Here is a 16920-nt window from a genome sequence, read left to right on the forward strand (position 1 = left end):
GATGATATACGTGATAGTTGGGGTAGCACCGCTTGAAGAGAAGGTTGTCCGGCGTCGTCCGTGATGGTTTGGGCATATACAACACAAGCCTCCAGAAGTGCATGTGCATAGTGGACGGATAAAGCGTGCTGACGATGTTAAGAGAGGTCGGGGTAGACCAAACTTGACATAGGAGGAGTTCGTTAAGAAGGATTTGAAGGACTGGAATATCATCAAAGAACTAGTCATGGATGGGGGTGCGTGGAAGTTAGCTATCCACGTGCTAGAACCATGACTTGGTTTCGAGATCTTATAGGTTTCAACTCTAGCCTACCCCAGCTTGTTTGGGACTGAAAGGCTTTGTTATTCTTGTATATGTATACTGATTACGTGATCGTCAAATATAGCTGGCAAGAGAAACATAAACGGTGCAGTCAGCCATTTGGACACTGATATGCAAATGATCTTCATGTAGGTCACTATTTGTGAAATGAAATAGGGTTATAGGCGCGGGAAACGGAAGCTGGAAGCCTTTATAATGACTTCAGAGTTTCCTATCACAGAGCACGTATTGTTAGTGCACTGAAGCTTGAGCTAGTAATCCTCTTGGGTTAGTTACACTAAAGCATGTAACTCATACACTGAAACTTGAGCTAGTATCTGAATTACCAAGAAGTTTTCATTGTACTGAAAGATGCATTTTAGCATTTACTGAACATCATTTGATTCAATCTTATTTACCACCAATACGTATAATGAATGAATATTTTTACTCTTAATGTCATTAGGACGGAATCCATCCCCAGTGTGGGATAAGCTGGTATTTAACAAAATAAAAGCTAGGCTGGGTGGACGAGTAAGGGTTATGTCTTCAGGTGCTTCTCCATTGTCGCCAGATGTAATGGAATTCCTCAGAATGTAAGCTAACTTCATTTGCCCTCCCTTAGTGTGGCATGATGAAGAACCTGGCTTTATTAATCATAACACTTTCTTTTATAGATGCTTTGGTGGTGATATTCTTGAAGGCTACGGAATGACGGAAACATCTTGTGTCATTACTTTAATGGATGTTGGTGATATATCAATTGGTCATGTTGGATCTCCCAATCCTGCTTGTGGTAAGCTCCATTTTTCAGGCGCGGAATCAGATATGCTTGGCTATAGTTGTGCTTATACAGATGCTAATTGCCCATGAGGCCAACTTAATGCAATAACAGTATACAGAGAAGCCACCCTAAAGTTATGACACACTTGCATGGATTTGATTATTTTGCAATGATGGTCATATTTTGAAAGCTGATGGTTACTACAAAAATAGTTGCATCAAAGAAACTTATACCATATAATCATTATTTTATATTTTGTGTTTGGCATTTGTTTTGGAGTTACTTTTAAGTTCTTCAATTTGTTTGATTCTGCATGCTGATTGGATTGAATTAAATTAGTCTAATTGTTGTGAAAGATATCAAATATTCTTACTCATGTAACAAATGAAGCCGTGTTCCATTTGTTTCGTAATATTTGCACAGCTCACTCACATGCTTTCATAATGTAAACCCTGTTTTCATTTTCAGAGGTTAAACTTGTGGATGTCCCTGAAATGAACTACACATCTGAGGATCAACCATACCCTCGTGGAGAAATATGTGCCCGGGGACCTATAATATTCCAGGGTTACTATAAAGATGAAGTTCAAACGTAACTTGATATCCTACTTCTGTTTACCTTTTGTTAAGTAAGATTCCATAAATGGCTCATATAATTTGTCAAGTGATATACGGATGTGTTTTGTAACATGCAGCAGAGAGGTCATTGATGAGGATGGTTGGTTGCATACTGGGGACATAGGTTTGTGGCTGCCTGGAGGGCGCCTAAAGATTATAGACAGGTAAAACTGAAAGACACTCCATATTTCCATGAGGCTTTTATTTTACTTTGAGTGCTGTATGTATTGCATCTTATCTGTCTGTTGTTTATATACTCTCCGCATGTCTTTCCCCTGGACTCTGTTTAGTCTGGCTTCTCTTCCTAAATTACTATTTTTTATATCTCCGTACCTCAAGGAAAAAGAACATTTTCAAGTTAGCTCAAGGAGAATACATAGCTCCGGAGAAGATCGAGAATGTTTATGCCAAGTGCAAGTTCATTGCCCAGTGCTTTGTATATGGTAATATCATGGTTTTCTATTTGCTGTAACTATTAATGTTGGTCATGCATATTTTGAATATGTTGGTCTGGATGCAGGCGATAGCTTTAATTCTTGCCTAGTTGCCGTTGTTGCAGTTGAGCCAGAGGTGTTGAAGAGTTGGGCTGCATTAGAAGGAATCCAGGTAATATTCGTTGATTGTTGCATACATGCATCACCTTCTCCTAATCTCTTAAGAACACATAATCAGAGTAACCCTAACTAGAAAATACCGATTATTTGGAAGTGTAAACCATCAATTTTTTTTCCTTGTATGTTCGGATTATGTATACTTTTTTCTTTCGTGGGTCCAGATTATGAATACTGAAACAGTGATTTATGTATAATTACGAAAATAGAGATCCTATTTCCAAAACCAGAGCTATAAATGAGACTCTAGATATTTGTGTTGCATGTTTATGCTCTATGTATTATGAGAATACAACAGTTTAAATTACTGTGAGCTGTTTGGCAACCACACAAAACTGCAATATTAATACAGCAGTATTCCCTAAACCACGGTATTTTCTCTGCATAAAAAAACAACCCTGGGCCTCTTTTTTTAAAACAGAGCATGTGAAAAGAACGAGCCCATCCTTGGCCGCGGCCGCCGCCCTGTCGTTTGTGGAGGCTGTCTTGTTCACCGGCCATGAACAAATCAAAAAGGTTCCTCCCGCTGCTTCCTCCGATTTTCCCGGAAGTCGTGTCCGTCCAATCCGTTTTTCGCTCTGCATGATGGGCCTGGCCGGGATGACCAAGCCGCTCTCGTCCATGCGCCGCTCCACTTTGCGTGGTGCGCCGCCGGCATAGCCGTGTTGCGGAGTGTCAGGTCGTTGCTCCGCGCCAGTACGTTGTACTAGTTCGATTGCATCCTTGGTGAGTGTAACATGCATCGAGCTTGTCCGTCCGTTCAATTAGTCCGTGGTCGTACTAGTTTGTGCATGCTGGTGCTTTGTGCATGGCTGTTAATCAGCTTGCAACTCTAGCTAGCTAGCAATGCGAGCGTTTGCAACTGCTTCAAACGGCGAGATAGTTAATTTTCGTTGGCGCATATAAGCTCTTGCCAAACAGGTCCACAGTATTCCCAATACTTCAAAATACTTTGTTATATCAAAACTGTGGTTTTCTGTACCTACAGATTAAATTACTGTAGTTTTCAATACTTTGGTTTTTATAATAGTTTGCTATCAAACACAGCCTAATTTGTCCTTGCTAACCTGTAGTATGAGGATTTAAGACAGCTCTGTTCTGATCCTAGAGCAAGAGCTGCTGTGCTGGCTGACATGGATTCTATTGGGAAGTAAGCACAGGTCCCTCTCTTAACTGTTGCTGCACACTCTCCATAACTAACATTCTCTATTCTGGACGTGATCGAATGATTCCTGATGATATTTCTGTACTTATTGTTGTATCAGCTAAGAGGTTTTGAGTTTGTCAAAGCTGTTACTCTTGTTGCTGAACCATTCACACTAGAAAATGGCCTCCTCACCCCAACATTCAAGGTAGGCCCATCAATTCTGTTTAAGTGGATTGAAATGCAGGAATGCTGACACTTCATTTCCATACTTTTGTAGGTCAAAAGACCGCAAGCAAAGGCGTATTTTGCAAAAGAAATCACAGATATGTATGCACAATTGCTTGATGCAGAGTCAGCCAAGCCCAAGTTGTAATTACACAAGTAATGGTCAAAATAAGCAGTCAATCAAGGTAGGAGATTAAGCTTTACAATTGTTCAGTTCATAGCATGAAATAAGTGGATGTCTTGTACTGACGCGGCAAGCAATGTGATGATGATTCTTGAACCTGTTCCTCCCATGTGCAGGAACCAAAACTAATCTTTCCAATCAACAACAGCCTGGGCAAGTGCTTGGTGCAGTTAATTTGATTACCGTGGTCAAGTATAACTGGATGAGCCCAGCATATGCATTTTCTTAACTTCTTTTCCCTTTTTTACAATATACACTCATGTAATCCTGCCGTTGTAAAGATATATAGAATAACATATTGGTGCCCTAATTTTGATCTGCTGTATGTGCAATATATTACAAGAAAAGCCAAGTGTACGCAAAATCAGGAATTAAGCTGCTGTGCGTGGTAGTATATGATAACCACATGACGTCTTGATATTTTTAGTTAGAATAATCCAGAACATGTAACCTATGATAGTGTCAAAAAACGTTTTACATTTTAGGACGGAGGGAGTAAAAGAGAAACTTGAAGTTTAGTGAAAGTACCTTTCTACATCGGAGCTCAAATGCTCTTGGTGTGAACAGTAAAATCAAAAATAGGAAAAAGTTTTAAAAAAATTCTGATTTTTTTGGCATCTTTAACTTGTTGTGCATGCAAAATTTCATCAAGAAATCACATTGATGGAAAGTCGTGAAAAAAAAAACAAAATCAGAGCGCCAAAACGCGTTTGAAAGTAACATTTTGAAAGCATCGATTTTGTTTTTTTACCATGCCTTCCACCAATGTAATTTTGTGATGAAATTTTGTATACACATCAAATATTTCTTAAAGTATGCCAAAAAAATCCAGAATTATTTGCATTTGTTTTCTATTTTTCTTTATTTCACTGTTCACACCAGGAGCATTTTGTGCCTGGTGTAGAAACTTCATATCCGAAGTTTAGGCATTACTCCTATAAACTATGTTGGGAGTACCCGCCTCAGGGGACCCTCGCCGCCTGAGAGTGCCCTTCGCACCATCTGTTTTGTCTGAGCCTCATGCAGTTAGCTCCCTTGCGCGCTCATTGTTGTCCGATCTATGAGGCTGTCATGGACTTGTCTAGTTTTTCTAAAGGGACCATGACGCATGAGCCACAGGTGAGCTCGGGTCCACCTTCCTGCAGGGCTTTGCGTCGCGCACGCTGCGATGTCACACGTGTCGAGCGAGGTTGGGTCTACTTGTCAGCATTGTTGCCCCCTGCCGAGTTATTTCGCTCACGCCAGCTAGGCATGCGCGTGCACCCTGCTTGGCGTGTGATAGTCGGGTGGTTGAAGAGTTCCATCCAGTCAGGGGGCGCGACGGCAAGTTGACCGGCCATGAGGGTCGTCTGACCAGTGGTTGGCAAGGCTACTGGCCATGAAGGCCATCCGGCTAGGGGTTGCGTCGACAAGAGGTTGGCAGACTAGCGCCCGACCACATCCAAATGCGGTCTCGAGGGTTGTTTGGTCTTTTTCTTAAGGTGGTTGTTTTTTTCTATAAGTTCGCTATTTTATGCCGCATGTTGGACACCACACACATTGGCCTCCCTCCTTGCAGCTCTTCGCTTTGGAGTGCTCTTTGCTCGTTTCCGTCGACGACGGTCGAACACGTCACCGGCCTCTCCCTTCTCACACAGATGTGATGTCTCCTTGTTCTCCGTCCTCAATAAGCTTGTAGTTCGTCCCCGATCCGCATTCCGTTTCTGTTTTGGTGGCTAGCTCCCTTGCTCCATTGTCCGCGCTCGTGTTTTCTTTGACGTCTTTTTTCTTTCATCATGGCGCCGCAAGACACACCGTTTCCTCTCTTTTTTTGTCATTTCGGCAGCGAGTTTTCGACGACCACGATGTTTTAGGCCCACGGCGATAAACATATGGTGAAAGTTGGTCCGCGCTAGCTTGTAAAGGTGCGATCTTCGCGGCTGCTAACAGGGCCATTATTGCCCTTTTGTCATGGCTGGGTTAGGGCCTGACAAACATAGCACGGTGGTGCCGGTGCTGTTGTGTCACGTCCCATCATCTGTTGTCTATGTTGCATTGCATGTAGGTGTATGTTTCAGCAGGTGCCTTGGTTGTTAAGCCACTAGGAATTTGATTTGCCAAAACCGCGTGTGACTAGAGGCGTTGCAGTCTTCGAGTATGTGGGATGTGCCCAACGTTCACCAGGTTGGTTTCCGGCGCATGCATAGAAAAAGGCACGTTGTTGGGGTATCTGGTTGGTGTAGACGAGGTGCTGAGAGCCATGAAGATTGGTATCCATTCCATTGTCCCGGTAAGGGCCATAACATTGTATCGTGGCCAGCCCAGCTACACATGCATGGTCTTGATGATTGAGGGAGTTCTGGACTAAGGGGTCCTTGGACGTCCGGCCTGTTAGTCATGGACCAGACTGATGGGCTGTGAAAATACGAAGACCGAAGAGTGCACCCGTGTCCGGATGAGACTCTCCTTGGCGTGGAAGACAAGCTTGGCGACGGGATATGTAGATTCCTTCTTTGTAACCGACCTTGTGTAACCCTAGATCCTCTCGGTGCTTATATAAACCGGAGGACTTAGTCCGGAGGGGGAGATATTCATTACCATAGCCATACAAGGTAGACCTCTAGGGTTTAGCCATTACGATCTCGAGGTAGATCAACTCTTGTAATACTCGTATTCATCAATATCAATCAAGCAGGACGTAGGGTATTACCTCCATAGAGAGGGCCCGGACCTGGGTAAACATCGTGTCCCCTGTCTCTTGTTACCATCGACCTTAGACGCACAGTTCGGGACCCCCTACCCGAGATTCGCCGGTTTTGACACCGACATTGGTGCTTTCATTGAGAGTTCCACCGTGCTGTCGCTAAAAGGTTTGATGTCCCCTTCAATCGTCAATAATGACGCTGTCCAAGGAGAAGCCTTCCTCCCCGGACAAATCTTTGTGTTCGGCGGCTTCGCACTGCGGGCCAATTCGTTTGGCCATCTGGAGCAGATCGAAAGCTACGCCCCTGGCCATCAGGTCAGATTTGGGAGCTTGAACTACGTTGCGGACATCAGTGGAGACTTGATCTTCGCCAGATTCGAGACCACGGCTGCCACTCCAGGTCACCCCGAGAGACATGACCTAAATCTGTCATCGGACTGCATCCAGGAGACAGCTCCCGTAACCGCTCTGGCCTTAGATCCGGAGCAGACTGCTCCATCCAAGGACGGGAAGCTCAACCCCGCCACGAAGGCCACAGATTTCCCGGTGTTGGAGCCGCACATAGACTTGATCTCGCACGATACCTGTGCCACCGGAACTCCGGACTCGTCTCCGACCGTAAGTTCCGAACCATGTGAGCCCGCGGACGCCGAACTTGATCGTTTATCGATCTTCGAATTCAGCGCCGCAAATATCTTCCAGCACTCGCCTTTGGGCGACATGCTAAACTCATTAAAAAAAACTGCCCTTGACGGAGGGCTCGCAGCCGAACTATATCCGGTTCGAACTAGAAACTGATGATAGGGAATTTCGCTCCCCACCCGCCACCCACTTTATAGCCACTGTCGAAGACTTAACCGACATGCTCGATTACGGCTCCGATGACATCGACGGTATGGATGACGATGCCAGAGAAGAAGAGGCCCAGGACCCGCCGTTCACTGGACGCTGGACGGCCACTTCCTCGTACAATGTGTACATGGTGGATGCACCAAAGGAGAATAGCGGTGATGACAAAGAAGACCCAGTTGAGGATAAACCTCCTGAGATACAATCGAAACACCGGCGTCGGCGACGCCGCTCTAAGTCACGCCGCAGTAAAGATATCAACACCAACACAGGAGAAGATAACACTCCGAAAGGTGCCGAAGACAACGAAGACCCCGTTGGCGCAGCTACTGAACGGTATGAACGGGAAGATGGGCAGGTTAGCCCTGGTAGACAGGCCACACACAAGGACTTGGAGGACAATAATTATCTTCCGCTCTTCGAAGATGAGGCGAGCCTCGACACCGAGGATTTCACCGTGCCTGAGGAACCTCTTGAGCAGGAACGCTTCAAGCGCCAGCTAATAGCCACTACAAGGAGCCTGAAAAAGAAGCAGTAGCAGCTTCAAGCTGACCAAGATCTGCTCAACGCTAAATGGACCAACGTCCTAGCAGCCAAAGAATACGGCCTCAAGCGCCCGGCCGAAAGCTACCCGAAACACAAATTACTACATCAGTTCGACGATGAGGCGTCGGGACACATACCACCATCACGCAATGCGGCTGACCGACCACCATGTGGACGGGACAAAGTGGCAACTCAAGCCGAACACCAGCCCGCCCCACCTCATCGCAAAGGCAGAGGTAAATTAGCCCACGACCATACATATGACCTCCGGCAAAATCTGAACAATAAAGCAGGACATACCAGATCAATCTACGGATCGCGAGGACGTGCCTCGACACGTGACGACGACCACCTATTCGGACGTGACAAACCTAGTCATGCGCGGGCTGAAAACCGCAGACGGACTCCATCAGAGCTACGTCGTGATACAACCCGATATAGAGGAGCCGCACACCCTCATTGCTTCACTGATGAGGTCCTGGATCATGAATTCCCAGAAGGTTTCAAACCCGTGAATATAGAATCATACGATGGAACCACGAACCCCGCTGTCGGTGTCAAAACCGGCGGATCTCGGGTAGGGGGTCCCGAACTGTGCGTCTAAGGCGGATGGTAACAGGAGGCAGGGGACACGATGTTTTACCCAGGTTCGGGCCCTCTTGATGGAGGTAAAACCCTACGTCCTGCTTGATTATTCTTGATAATATGAGTAGTACAAGAGTTGATCAACCACGAGATCGGAGAGGCTAAACCCTAGAAGCTAGCCTATGGTATGATTGTCTGTTGTCCTACGGACTAAAACCCTCCGGTTTATATAGACACCGGAGGGGGCTAGGGTTACACAAGGTCGATTACAAAGGAGGAGATATACATATCCGTATTGCCTAGCTTGCCTTCCACGCCAAGTAGAGTCCCATTCGGACACGGGACGAAGTCTTCAATCTTATGTCTTCATAGTCCAACAGTCCAGCCAAAGGATATAGTCCGGCTGTCCGGAGACCCCCTAATCCAGGACTCCCTCAGTAGCCCCTGAACCAGGCTTCAATGACGATGAGTCCGACACACAGTGTTGTCTTCGGCATTGCAAGGCGGGTTCCTCCTCCGAATACACCACAGAAGAGTTTGAATACAAGGATAGTGTCCGACCCTGCAAAATAAGTTCCACATACCACCGTAGAGAGAATAATATTTCCACAAATCCAATCTGCTGACACGTTTTGGCAGCATGACATCATGCCATGGTCCGGTAATTATTCGAACCATTTTTCTTTAACCAGCCCTGCACATAACGCGAGACAGTTTCTTGACACGTTGAAAGTGCAACTATCCCTAGGTGGTTTTGGTAATTCCTAACAACATATAGCTCATTGAGCTAATGCTATTCCAAGATTAATATTTCAGGAAAAGCTCAATGAATGGCATGGCATGGATGAGGAATGTGGACCCCTCAAAATACTAAGGACAAAAAGATTGGCTCAAGCTCAAAGCTCAAGACTCTACACTTTATATTTTTGTGATCCAAGATCACATTGAGTCTATAGGAAAAGCCAATACTATCAAGGAGGGATGAGGTGTTGTTTAATGAGGTTCTTGCTTCATAGTGCTTAGTGATATGCTCCAAAACCCTCAACTACCTTCGCACATCCACATATGACCTAAACCAAAAGTCAAACTCGGCCCCACCGATTCTTTATATCCGGCGCCACCGAGTTTCAAATGTCATAGCCACTGCCACAAACCCTAGGCAAATCGGTCTCACCGATAGGGATTTCGGTCACACCGAGATGGGGTTGTAACCTCTCTGTTTCCCTTCGTAACATTTCGGTCCTACCGAGATGAGCGATCGGTCCCACCAAGATTGCAATGTAAACTCTCTGTTTCTCTTTCATAACATTTCGGTCCCACCGAAATGAGCGATCGGTCACACAGAGTTTACCTTATCAACTCTTTGGTTAGCTTATTACCAAAATCGGTCCCACCGAGTTTGTGTAATCTGTCACACCGAGATTACGTTATGCCCTAACCCTAACCATATCGGTCCTACCGAGTTGCATCTCAGTCCCACCGAAAATCCTAACGGTCACTAGGTTTGCTGAATCGGTCTGACCGAGTTTCTCCATTTGGTCTCACCGAGATTGGTAAATTATGTGTAACGGTTAGTTTTTATGTGGAGACTATATATACCCCTCCACCCACTCTTCATTCGTGGAGAGAGCCATCAGAACATACCTACACTTCCAACCTATATTTTCTGAGAGAGAACCACCTACACTTGTGTTGAGACCAAGATATTCCTTTCCTACCATATGAATCTTGATCTCTAGCCTTCCCAAGTTGCTTTCCACTCAAATCATCTTTCCACCAAATCCATATCCTGTGAGAGAGAGTTGAGTGTTGGGGAGACTATCATTTGAAGCACAAGAGCAAGGAGTTCATCATCAACACACCATTTGTTACTTCTTGGAGAGTGGTGTCTCCTAGATTGGCTAGGTGTCACTTGGGAGCCTCCGACAAAGATTGTGGAGTTGAACCAAGGAGTTTTTAAGGGCAAGGAGATCGCCTACTTCGTGAAGATCTACCACTAGTGAGGCAAGTCCTTCGTGGGTGATGGCCGTGATGGGATAGACAAGGTTGCTTCTTCATGGACCCTTTGTGGGTGGAGCCCTCCGTGGACTGGCAACCGTTACCCTCCATGGGTTGAAGTCCCCATCAACGTGGATGTACGATAGCACCACCTATCGGAACCACGACAAAAACATCCGTGTCTCCAATTGCGTTTGAATTCTCCAAACCCTTCCCTTTACATTCTTGCAAGTTGCATGCTTTATTTTCCGCTGCTCATATACTCTTTGCATGCTTGCTTGAATTGTGTTATGATTGCTTAACTTGTGCTAAGATAGCTAAAATCTGCCAAAGACTAAAATTGGGAAAAGGATAGATTTTTATTTGTTCAAGTAGTCTAATCACCCCCTCTAGACATACTTTCGATCCTACAAGTGGTATCATAGCTTTGGTCTCCATTTGCTTTGATTTCCATAGCTTTTGGTGGTCATAGACTTGGTTTCACAACCTAGGAGAGTATGGCGTCTAGCGAGGGAAATTATCACCGTAGAGGTCCTTACTTTGATGGTACTAATTTTGCTAGTTGGAAGCATAAGATGAAAATGCATATTCTTGGACATAACCCCGCCGTTTGGGCTATTGTGTGTGTTGGCTTGCAAGGTGAATTCTTTGATGGGAGAGAACCGAATCGTGAAGCTACCGCAGATGAGTTAAAGATGCTACAGTACAATGCTCAATCTTGTGATATCCTTTTCAACGGATTGTGCCCCGAAGAATTCAACAAAATCAGCCATCTTGAGAATGCAAAGGAAATTTGGGATACTTTGATTGACATGCATGAAGGTACCGTCTCCGTCAAGGAATCCAAGTTGGATGTGCTTCAAATTCAACTTGACAAGTTCAAAATGAAGGATGGTGAAGGTGTCGCTGAAATGTACTCTAGGCTTGCTCTTATCACAAATGAGATTGTCGGCTTAGGAAGTGAAGAGATGACCAACAAATTCATCATCAAGAAGATCCTAAGAGCCTTGTATGGAAAATACGATACCGTATGCACATTGATCCAAATGATGTCAAATTACAAAGATCTCAAGCCAACGGAAGTCATTGGAAGAATTGTTGCTCATGAGATGTCACTCAAGGATAAGGAGGAGCTCCATAACAAGTCAAGTGGTGCTTACAAAGCCTCATGTGAAGCTCCGACATCATCGAGTGAGAAACAAACCTTCAATGAAGAATTGAGCCTAATGGTGAAGAATTTCAACAAGTTCTACAAGAGTAGAAGCAAGGAAAGAAGTTCCAAGTCAAGGTCCTACAATGGCAAAAGATCTTCTAGTCGAGAGCGAAACTGCTACAATTGTGGAAGACCCGGACACTACTCCAATGAGTGTACGGCACCCCACAAGAGAAGAGAAGATTCTCTCAAAAGAAGAAGTAGAAGAGAAGAATCACCATCAAGGGAGAGAAGGAGTAGGGATGATCGATATGAACGAAGACACCCTCGGAGAAGCAAGGATTCAGAAAGGAAGGACAAGTCATCAAGGAGCTACACAAAACGAAGACATCAAGCTCATGTTGGTGAATGGGTATCCGGCTCCGACTCTAACAATGACTCCGAGAGAAGCTATCACTCCGACTCCGAATATACTCAAGATGAAGGTGTTGCCAGACTAGCACTTGTGTCAACCAACTCCTACGACATATTTGATTCAACAAATGAAGGAATTGGAAGATGCTTCATGGCCAAAGGTCCAAAGGTATCACACCCCAAGTATGTTGATTTCAATAGTGATGAAGATGACTTGTTAGGTGATGATGAGTTACTTGTTGACAACTATAGTGATGAATACTATAATGAAACGAATGACAATGATAAGGAGAAGATTGAGTCTCTAACTAAAGGACTAAACACTCTTAAGTTAGCTCATGAAACTATCTTAGGAGATCATCGAGAACTTTTAAGGACTCATGAGAAATTACGTTTTGAAAAGCTCAATCTTGAGCAAGAGCATGTGTTCTTAAAGGCAATCAATGATGATCTTCGCAAGGAAAGTTCTTCTTACATTGCTAAGCGTTTACTCTTATCCACTTACATGCCTCAAGTCAAGTCTAGTAACAAGAACAAGAAAGATTCTTCCTCTAGTAGTAACAATAATCATGCTAAATCCAATGTTGTTGCTTCTAGTAGTTCTCTTGATTCCACTAATGATTCTCTTATCCAAGTTACACTTGAGCAAGAAAATAGCTTATTGAAGGGAATTATAGAGAAAGGTGTTTACAAGAGCCTTGCCGGGAGCAAGCAATTCGAGGAAATTGTACGCAAGCAAGGAAGGCACCGGAAGAATCAAGGTATTGGTTTTGAACGAAGGTTCAATGCCAATGGAGTTGAATGGGAAGAAGATCAATACCCCAAGACAAAGTTTGTTCCTCAACAAGAGAAGTATGATCCTACTTCATCCAAAGGAACACAAGCTCAAGATGATCTTCCACCACAAGACCACAAGCAAAAAGGCAAGGACAAGCTTCAAGAGGAAATTGATGCATTTGAAGAAGCTCCTAAGGCCTTAGTCAAGTGGGTTCCCAAGACTACATCAAGTTCCACTTCATCGAGTACAACTACAACTCCGAGGATTCCCATCAAGATGGTGTGGATCCCGAAGAAGAAGAACTAGAGAGTTCTTGAGGGTGACTCCGCCAATATACTTCACTCTTATCATTTTGGCAAGAACAAGTGCAATCAACTTCCACATCTTGCACTAGTTCAAGGAGTCACAAACCCTCTTATTGGTAAGACAAGGGACAAGGTAACCTAAAGCTTTCATAGACATCATCTTGTGTGCGCATCACTCTATGTCTATGGATATCCTTGTTTGTTCCTTGTGGGACTAACCCGTGTAGGTATTGAAAGTGCAACTCACTCCAAAGGATAGCTCCAAATGATCTACAATAACATAGAGCATCCACATCTTCAACACCTACATGAAGTCATCATCGACAAAAACCAAGGTTAGTTCATCCCTCTTAGGGGGATCTCACATCTAGGGGGAGCTTTACTCTAACAATTGAGTTAAAGCAACTCTAATGGTGTGAACACAACAACACTTTATGTAAAAGTGGTAACCCCACTTGTGCTTAAACGATGAGTATGACCTATGATCAAATGTTCTCATTTGACTCCTAAGTCAATATACTCATATATAGATGACCTAGTCATCGCCAATTGCTTGATAGATGCTAGAATTGTTTGTGCATGCTTTGCCACATATTTCATTTGCCATTTTATTGTGTGAGCATGTTTGTTGCATAATTTACTCATTCGAGGACATCCACTTGTTGTTTTGATCGATTGGTTTCCTTTTCTTTTGGCCAAGTGGATGGACAAGAATGCCTAAGAACCTTCTCTAGATATCTATGCTTTTCTCGTCTCAAACTCTATTCATGCTGCATCACAAAATTTGATCAAGTCAGATTCGGACCACTCTGTGTGAGGAGCACTCGGAGTCCCTGATTTGTCATAGACTTAAACTTCCAAAACTTCTTTGTGCGTTTCGGTCTGACCGATTCACCCATTTCGGTCATACCGAGATCACTAAGTCGATCTAGGTTTTCAACCTCAGTGCAACCGATTCGAACTTTTCAGTCACACCGAGTTTCAGTAACTGCTTGCAGTTATGAATCTTGGTGCCACTGAGTTGTTCCACTCGGTCACACCGACAGGGTCGGGCTATATATACCCACGGGTCAAATTTTGGAAAACTTTCTAAACCTCCTCGACCCGCGCTTAGCCCGCTCTGCCTCCAGGGTCTCCGGATCGTCTTCCTCGTCGCCAGCCGCCTCCTGCCGCTGGTCTCCGCCGCTGTCAACGGGAATCAACCCCGCCGTTGCCGCCGTAGCGAGTTCATCACCGAACTAGGGTATGAACTCGATCACTGTGCTGTTCTATCTCCGATTCCCCAGCACATTGCTTTGCCATGTATCTTGCCACGATTGAGATCATTCTATCCAGTCAAAACACTCCGTAGTTTAGTCGTGAATTAAGAATTTAGGGTTAGGATTCCACCGAAACCATCTCGGACCCACCGAGTTGTGGAACTCGGTACCACCGATTCGGCTCAGGACATTGCACATGTGATTCTCGGTCTGACCGAGAATTGCAAATCGGTGTGACTGAGTTCAGGACTTTGTGAAACCCTAGCAGTCTCGGCGCCACCGAACTGTGACCCGGTCTGACCGAGTTCACTAGTTTAGGTTCCAAAAGCTGCTTCGGTATCACCGAGTTTACAAATCGGTTGATCCGAAATGCTTTCTATGGAAAACTAAAACTAAGTTTTTGATTCATTCTTTTGCAAAAACCTCTGCATTTTGTGATGCTTATCCACTCTATCTCATCTATATCTATTCACAGGGTCTGCTGTCAGTGTTTGCATTATGTCTGATTAGAGTGACAGCCAGAACAGGTCAGAGGAGCAGGTTAACATGAGTGAGGGCACTAGTCCCTCTAGCAGCTCAGATGATGGCAGCAGGAGCACCCCAAGAAACTTACCCAAAGCTGCCACCAGGGCCAGCAAGAAAAGAACTTCAGAGTCAGAGGATGAGGACTATGTGGCTGAGGAAGAAGAAACCACCTCAAAGAGAAAAGTCCTGAAGAAGGAATATGGCACAGCTGCTGCCACCAAGCCAGGCATGAAGCAAAAGGTTCCTGCCAAGAGAGCTCCAATGTCTAAGGCCAGAGCATCCACTCAAGAGACTTTGGGAGATGCACCCAAAGAGCAGGTTGTGGCAGAGAAGAATAGGAAAGAGATGGTCAAGAAGACCACTGCCAGAGTGCTTAGGAGATCCTCAATCATGAGAGATTCTAAAGAGGAAGAGGAAGAAGATGCTGCACCGGCACCCAAAGCTCAGAAGCTTATGGGTGATGCCATCAGGGCAGGGGTTGTTCCATCTAAGCCTAAGACTGCTCCAAAGGCTGCAGCTCCAGCTCCAAAGGCAAAACCGAAGAGGAGCACCGGGAACATCCCTGCTGAGGAGAAGAACAAGGCCCCAGTGCCTGAAGCTGAAATGGAAGAAGAAGATGATGAGTCACATGTCTTGAGGAAGCTGAAGCCAAAAATCCCAGATCACAATGATGCTCATCCAATTGCTGAGAACATGAAGATCAGGAAGGACTCAGGTCTGAGGCTATGGAGAGAGTCTGATCCATATGCCACCAGGAGAAGGATTGTTGTGGACTACAGGTTCCATACAAAGGAACAACAGGACTTCTATGAGACAGTGTTGCTTGACAAGAAGCCCATAGTGTGTGACATGAGATGGGTCGACTGGGACTACATCAAGGAGAATGAGGATCACTATCCAGGTGTACTTGACAGTTTCAAGGCTTGTGGAGTTGATGAGTTTGTGGCTCGGAAGCTCACAAAATGGAATGATGAGCTCATCATGCAGTTCTACTCCACAGCTCATTTCTACCCCGATGGAAGGCTTGTCTGGATGTCTGAAGGTATGAGGTACCAGTCCACGGTTGCTGAATGGGCGAAGTTGATCAATGCCCCAAAAGAGAGTGAAGACGACTTGGATGTCTATGCCAACAAGAAGAAGGATCACAACACCATGGCACACATGTACAAGGAGATCCTAGATGCTGCTCTTGAGACACATAAGTTTGGATCTGTACATTACCTTCTGTCGGGCTTGCCAACCATCAACTGGATCCTCAGGCACACTCTCTTGCCAAAGTCAGATGATCACAAGATGATCAGAGGCCATGCAATAAACTTGCTTCATATCTTTGATGTCCCACAGAAGTTCAAAGTCATGAGCCTTATAGTTGAAACTATCAAGAGGACAGCTGCAGATTAGAAGAGGAGTTGTGGATATGCCCCACAAATCCAAGAGCTGATCAACTCCAAGATGGGCACTGGTACATATCTGCTGGACAAGGAGCACATGCCTATCTATCCAGACTTTGAGGACAACACTGCAGTGATGGATGAAGATGAACCATCTTCCGTGCACGCACAAGCCAAGAAGGAGAAGGCAAAGGCTGAGAAAGCTGCAAGGATGCCAACTACTGAAGAAGCATCTCGGTATCTCCTGAAGAGCAAGCAAGATCATCTTGGCTACCTGATTGCATCCACTCTGAGGATTGAGAAGGGACTGGCCACCCTGACTCAAAACCAGGAGAGCTTGGAAAGAATCATGGAGCAAAAGTTCTATGACTTGGATGTGAAGGTAACTGAGATCCAGTCTGTTGTGGAGCAACTTCAAGATGATATGCAGGAGAGGAAGGGCAAGACAACCACTGATACATTTGCCAGAGTGCCTAGAGCTCAGAGGTCTACTGCAGTGCCTGTTCCAGACACCAGAGCCACTTCAGCTGCACCAGCTACATCTTCAGTGCCACCAGCTCCAGC

At 45.0% G+C, this 16920-nt stretch overlaps 1 protein-coding gene across 2 annotated transcripts; it reads left to right on the forward strand.

The window, feature by feature from the left end:
• The first annotated feature begins 741 nt into the window (after nt 1-741).
• Nucleotides 742-4245, forward strand: LOC125551031 (long chain acyl-CoA synthetase 6, peroxisomal-like). Of its 2 annotated transcripts, none has more exons than XM_048714180.1 (10): nt 742-897; nt 979-1097; nt 1554-1677; nt 1781-1867; nt 2043-2146; nt 2224-2309; nt 3388-3474; nt 3580-3666; nt 3739-3871; nt 3987-4245. In XM_048714180.1, the coding sequence occupies exons 1-7, from the start codon at nt 758-760 to the stop codon at nt 3466-3468; spliced, it is 741 nt and encodes a 246-aa protein (XP_048570137.1). In that variant the 5' UTR covers nt 742-757; the 3' UTR covers nt 3469-3474; nt 3580-3666; nt 3739-3871; nt 3987-4245. The 2 variants fall into 2 exon arrangements, with proteins under 2 accessions (XP_048570137.1, XP_048570138.1); XM_048714181.1 differs by having other exon boundaries at nt 2263-2309.
• Nucleotides 4246-16920: the final 12675 nt, after the last annotated feature.

Source organism: Triticum urartu, chromosome 4, assembly GCF_003073215.2.
Source record: "Triticum urartu cultivar G1812 chromosome 4, Tu2.1, whole genome shotgun sequence".
Lineage (NCBI taxonomy): Eukaryota > Viridiplantae > Streptophyta > Magnoliopsida > Poales > Poaceae > Triticum > Triticum urartu.

Coding starts and splice junctions, on each gene's coding strand:
- LOC125551031 (XM_048714180.1), top strand. CDS start 758: ATGTCATTAGGACGGAATCCATCCCCAGTGTGGGATAAGCTGGTATTT. Junction 1,868..2,042: donor CGCCTAAAGATTATAGACAG/GTAAAACTGAAA, acceptor CCGTACCTCAAG/GAAAAAGAACATTTTCAAGT. Junction 2,310..3,387: donor CTGCATTAGAAGGAATCCAG/GTAATATTCGTT, acceptor GCTAACCTGTAG/TATGAGGATTTAAGACAGCT.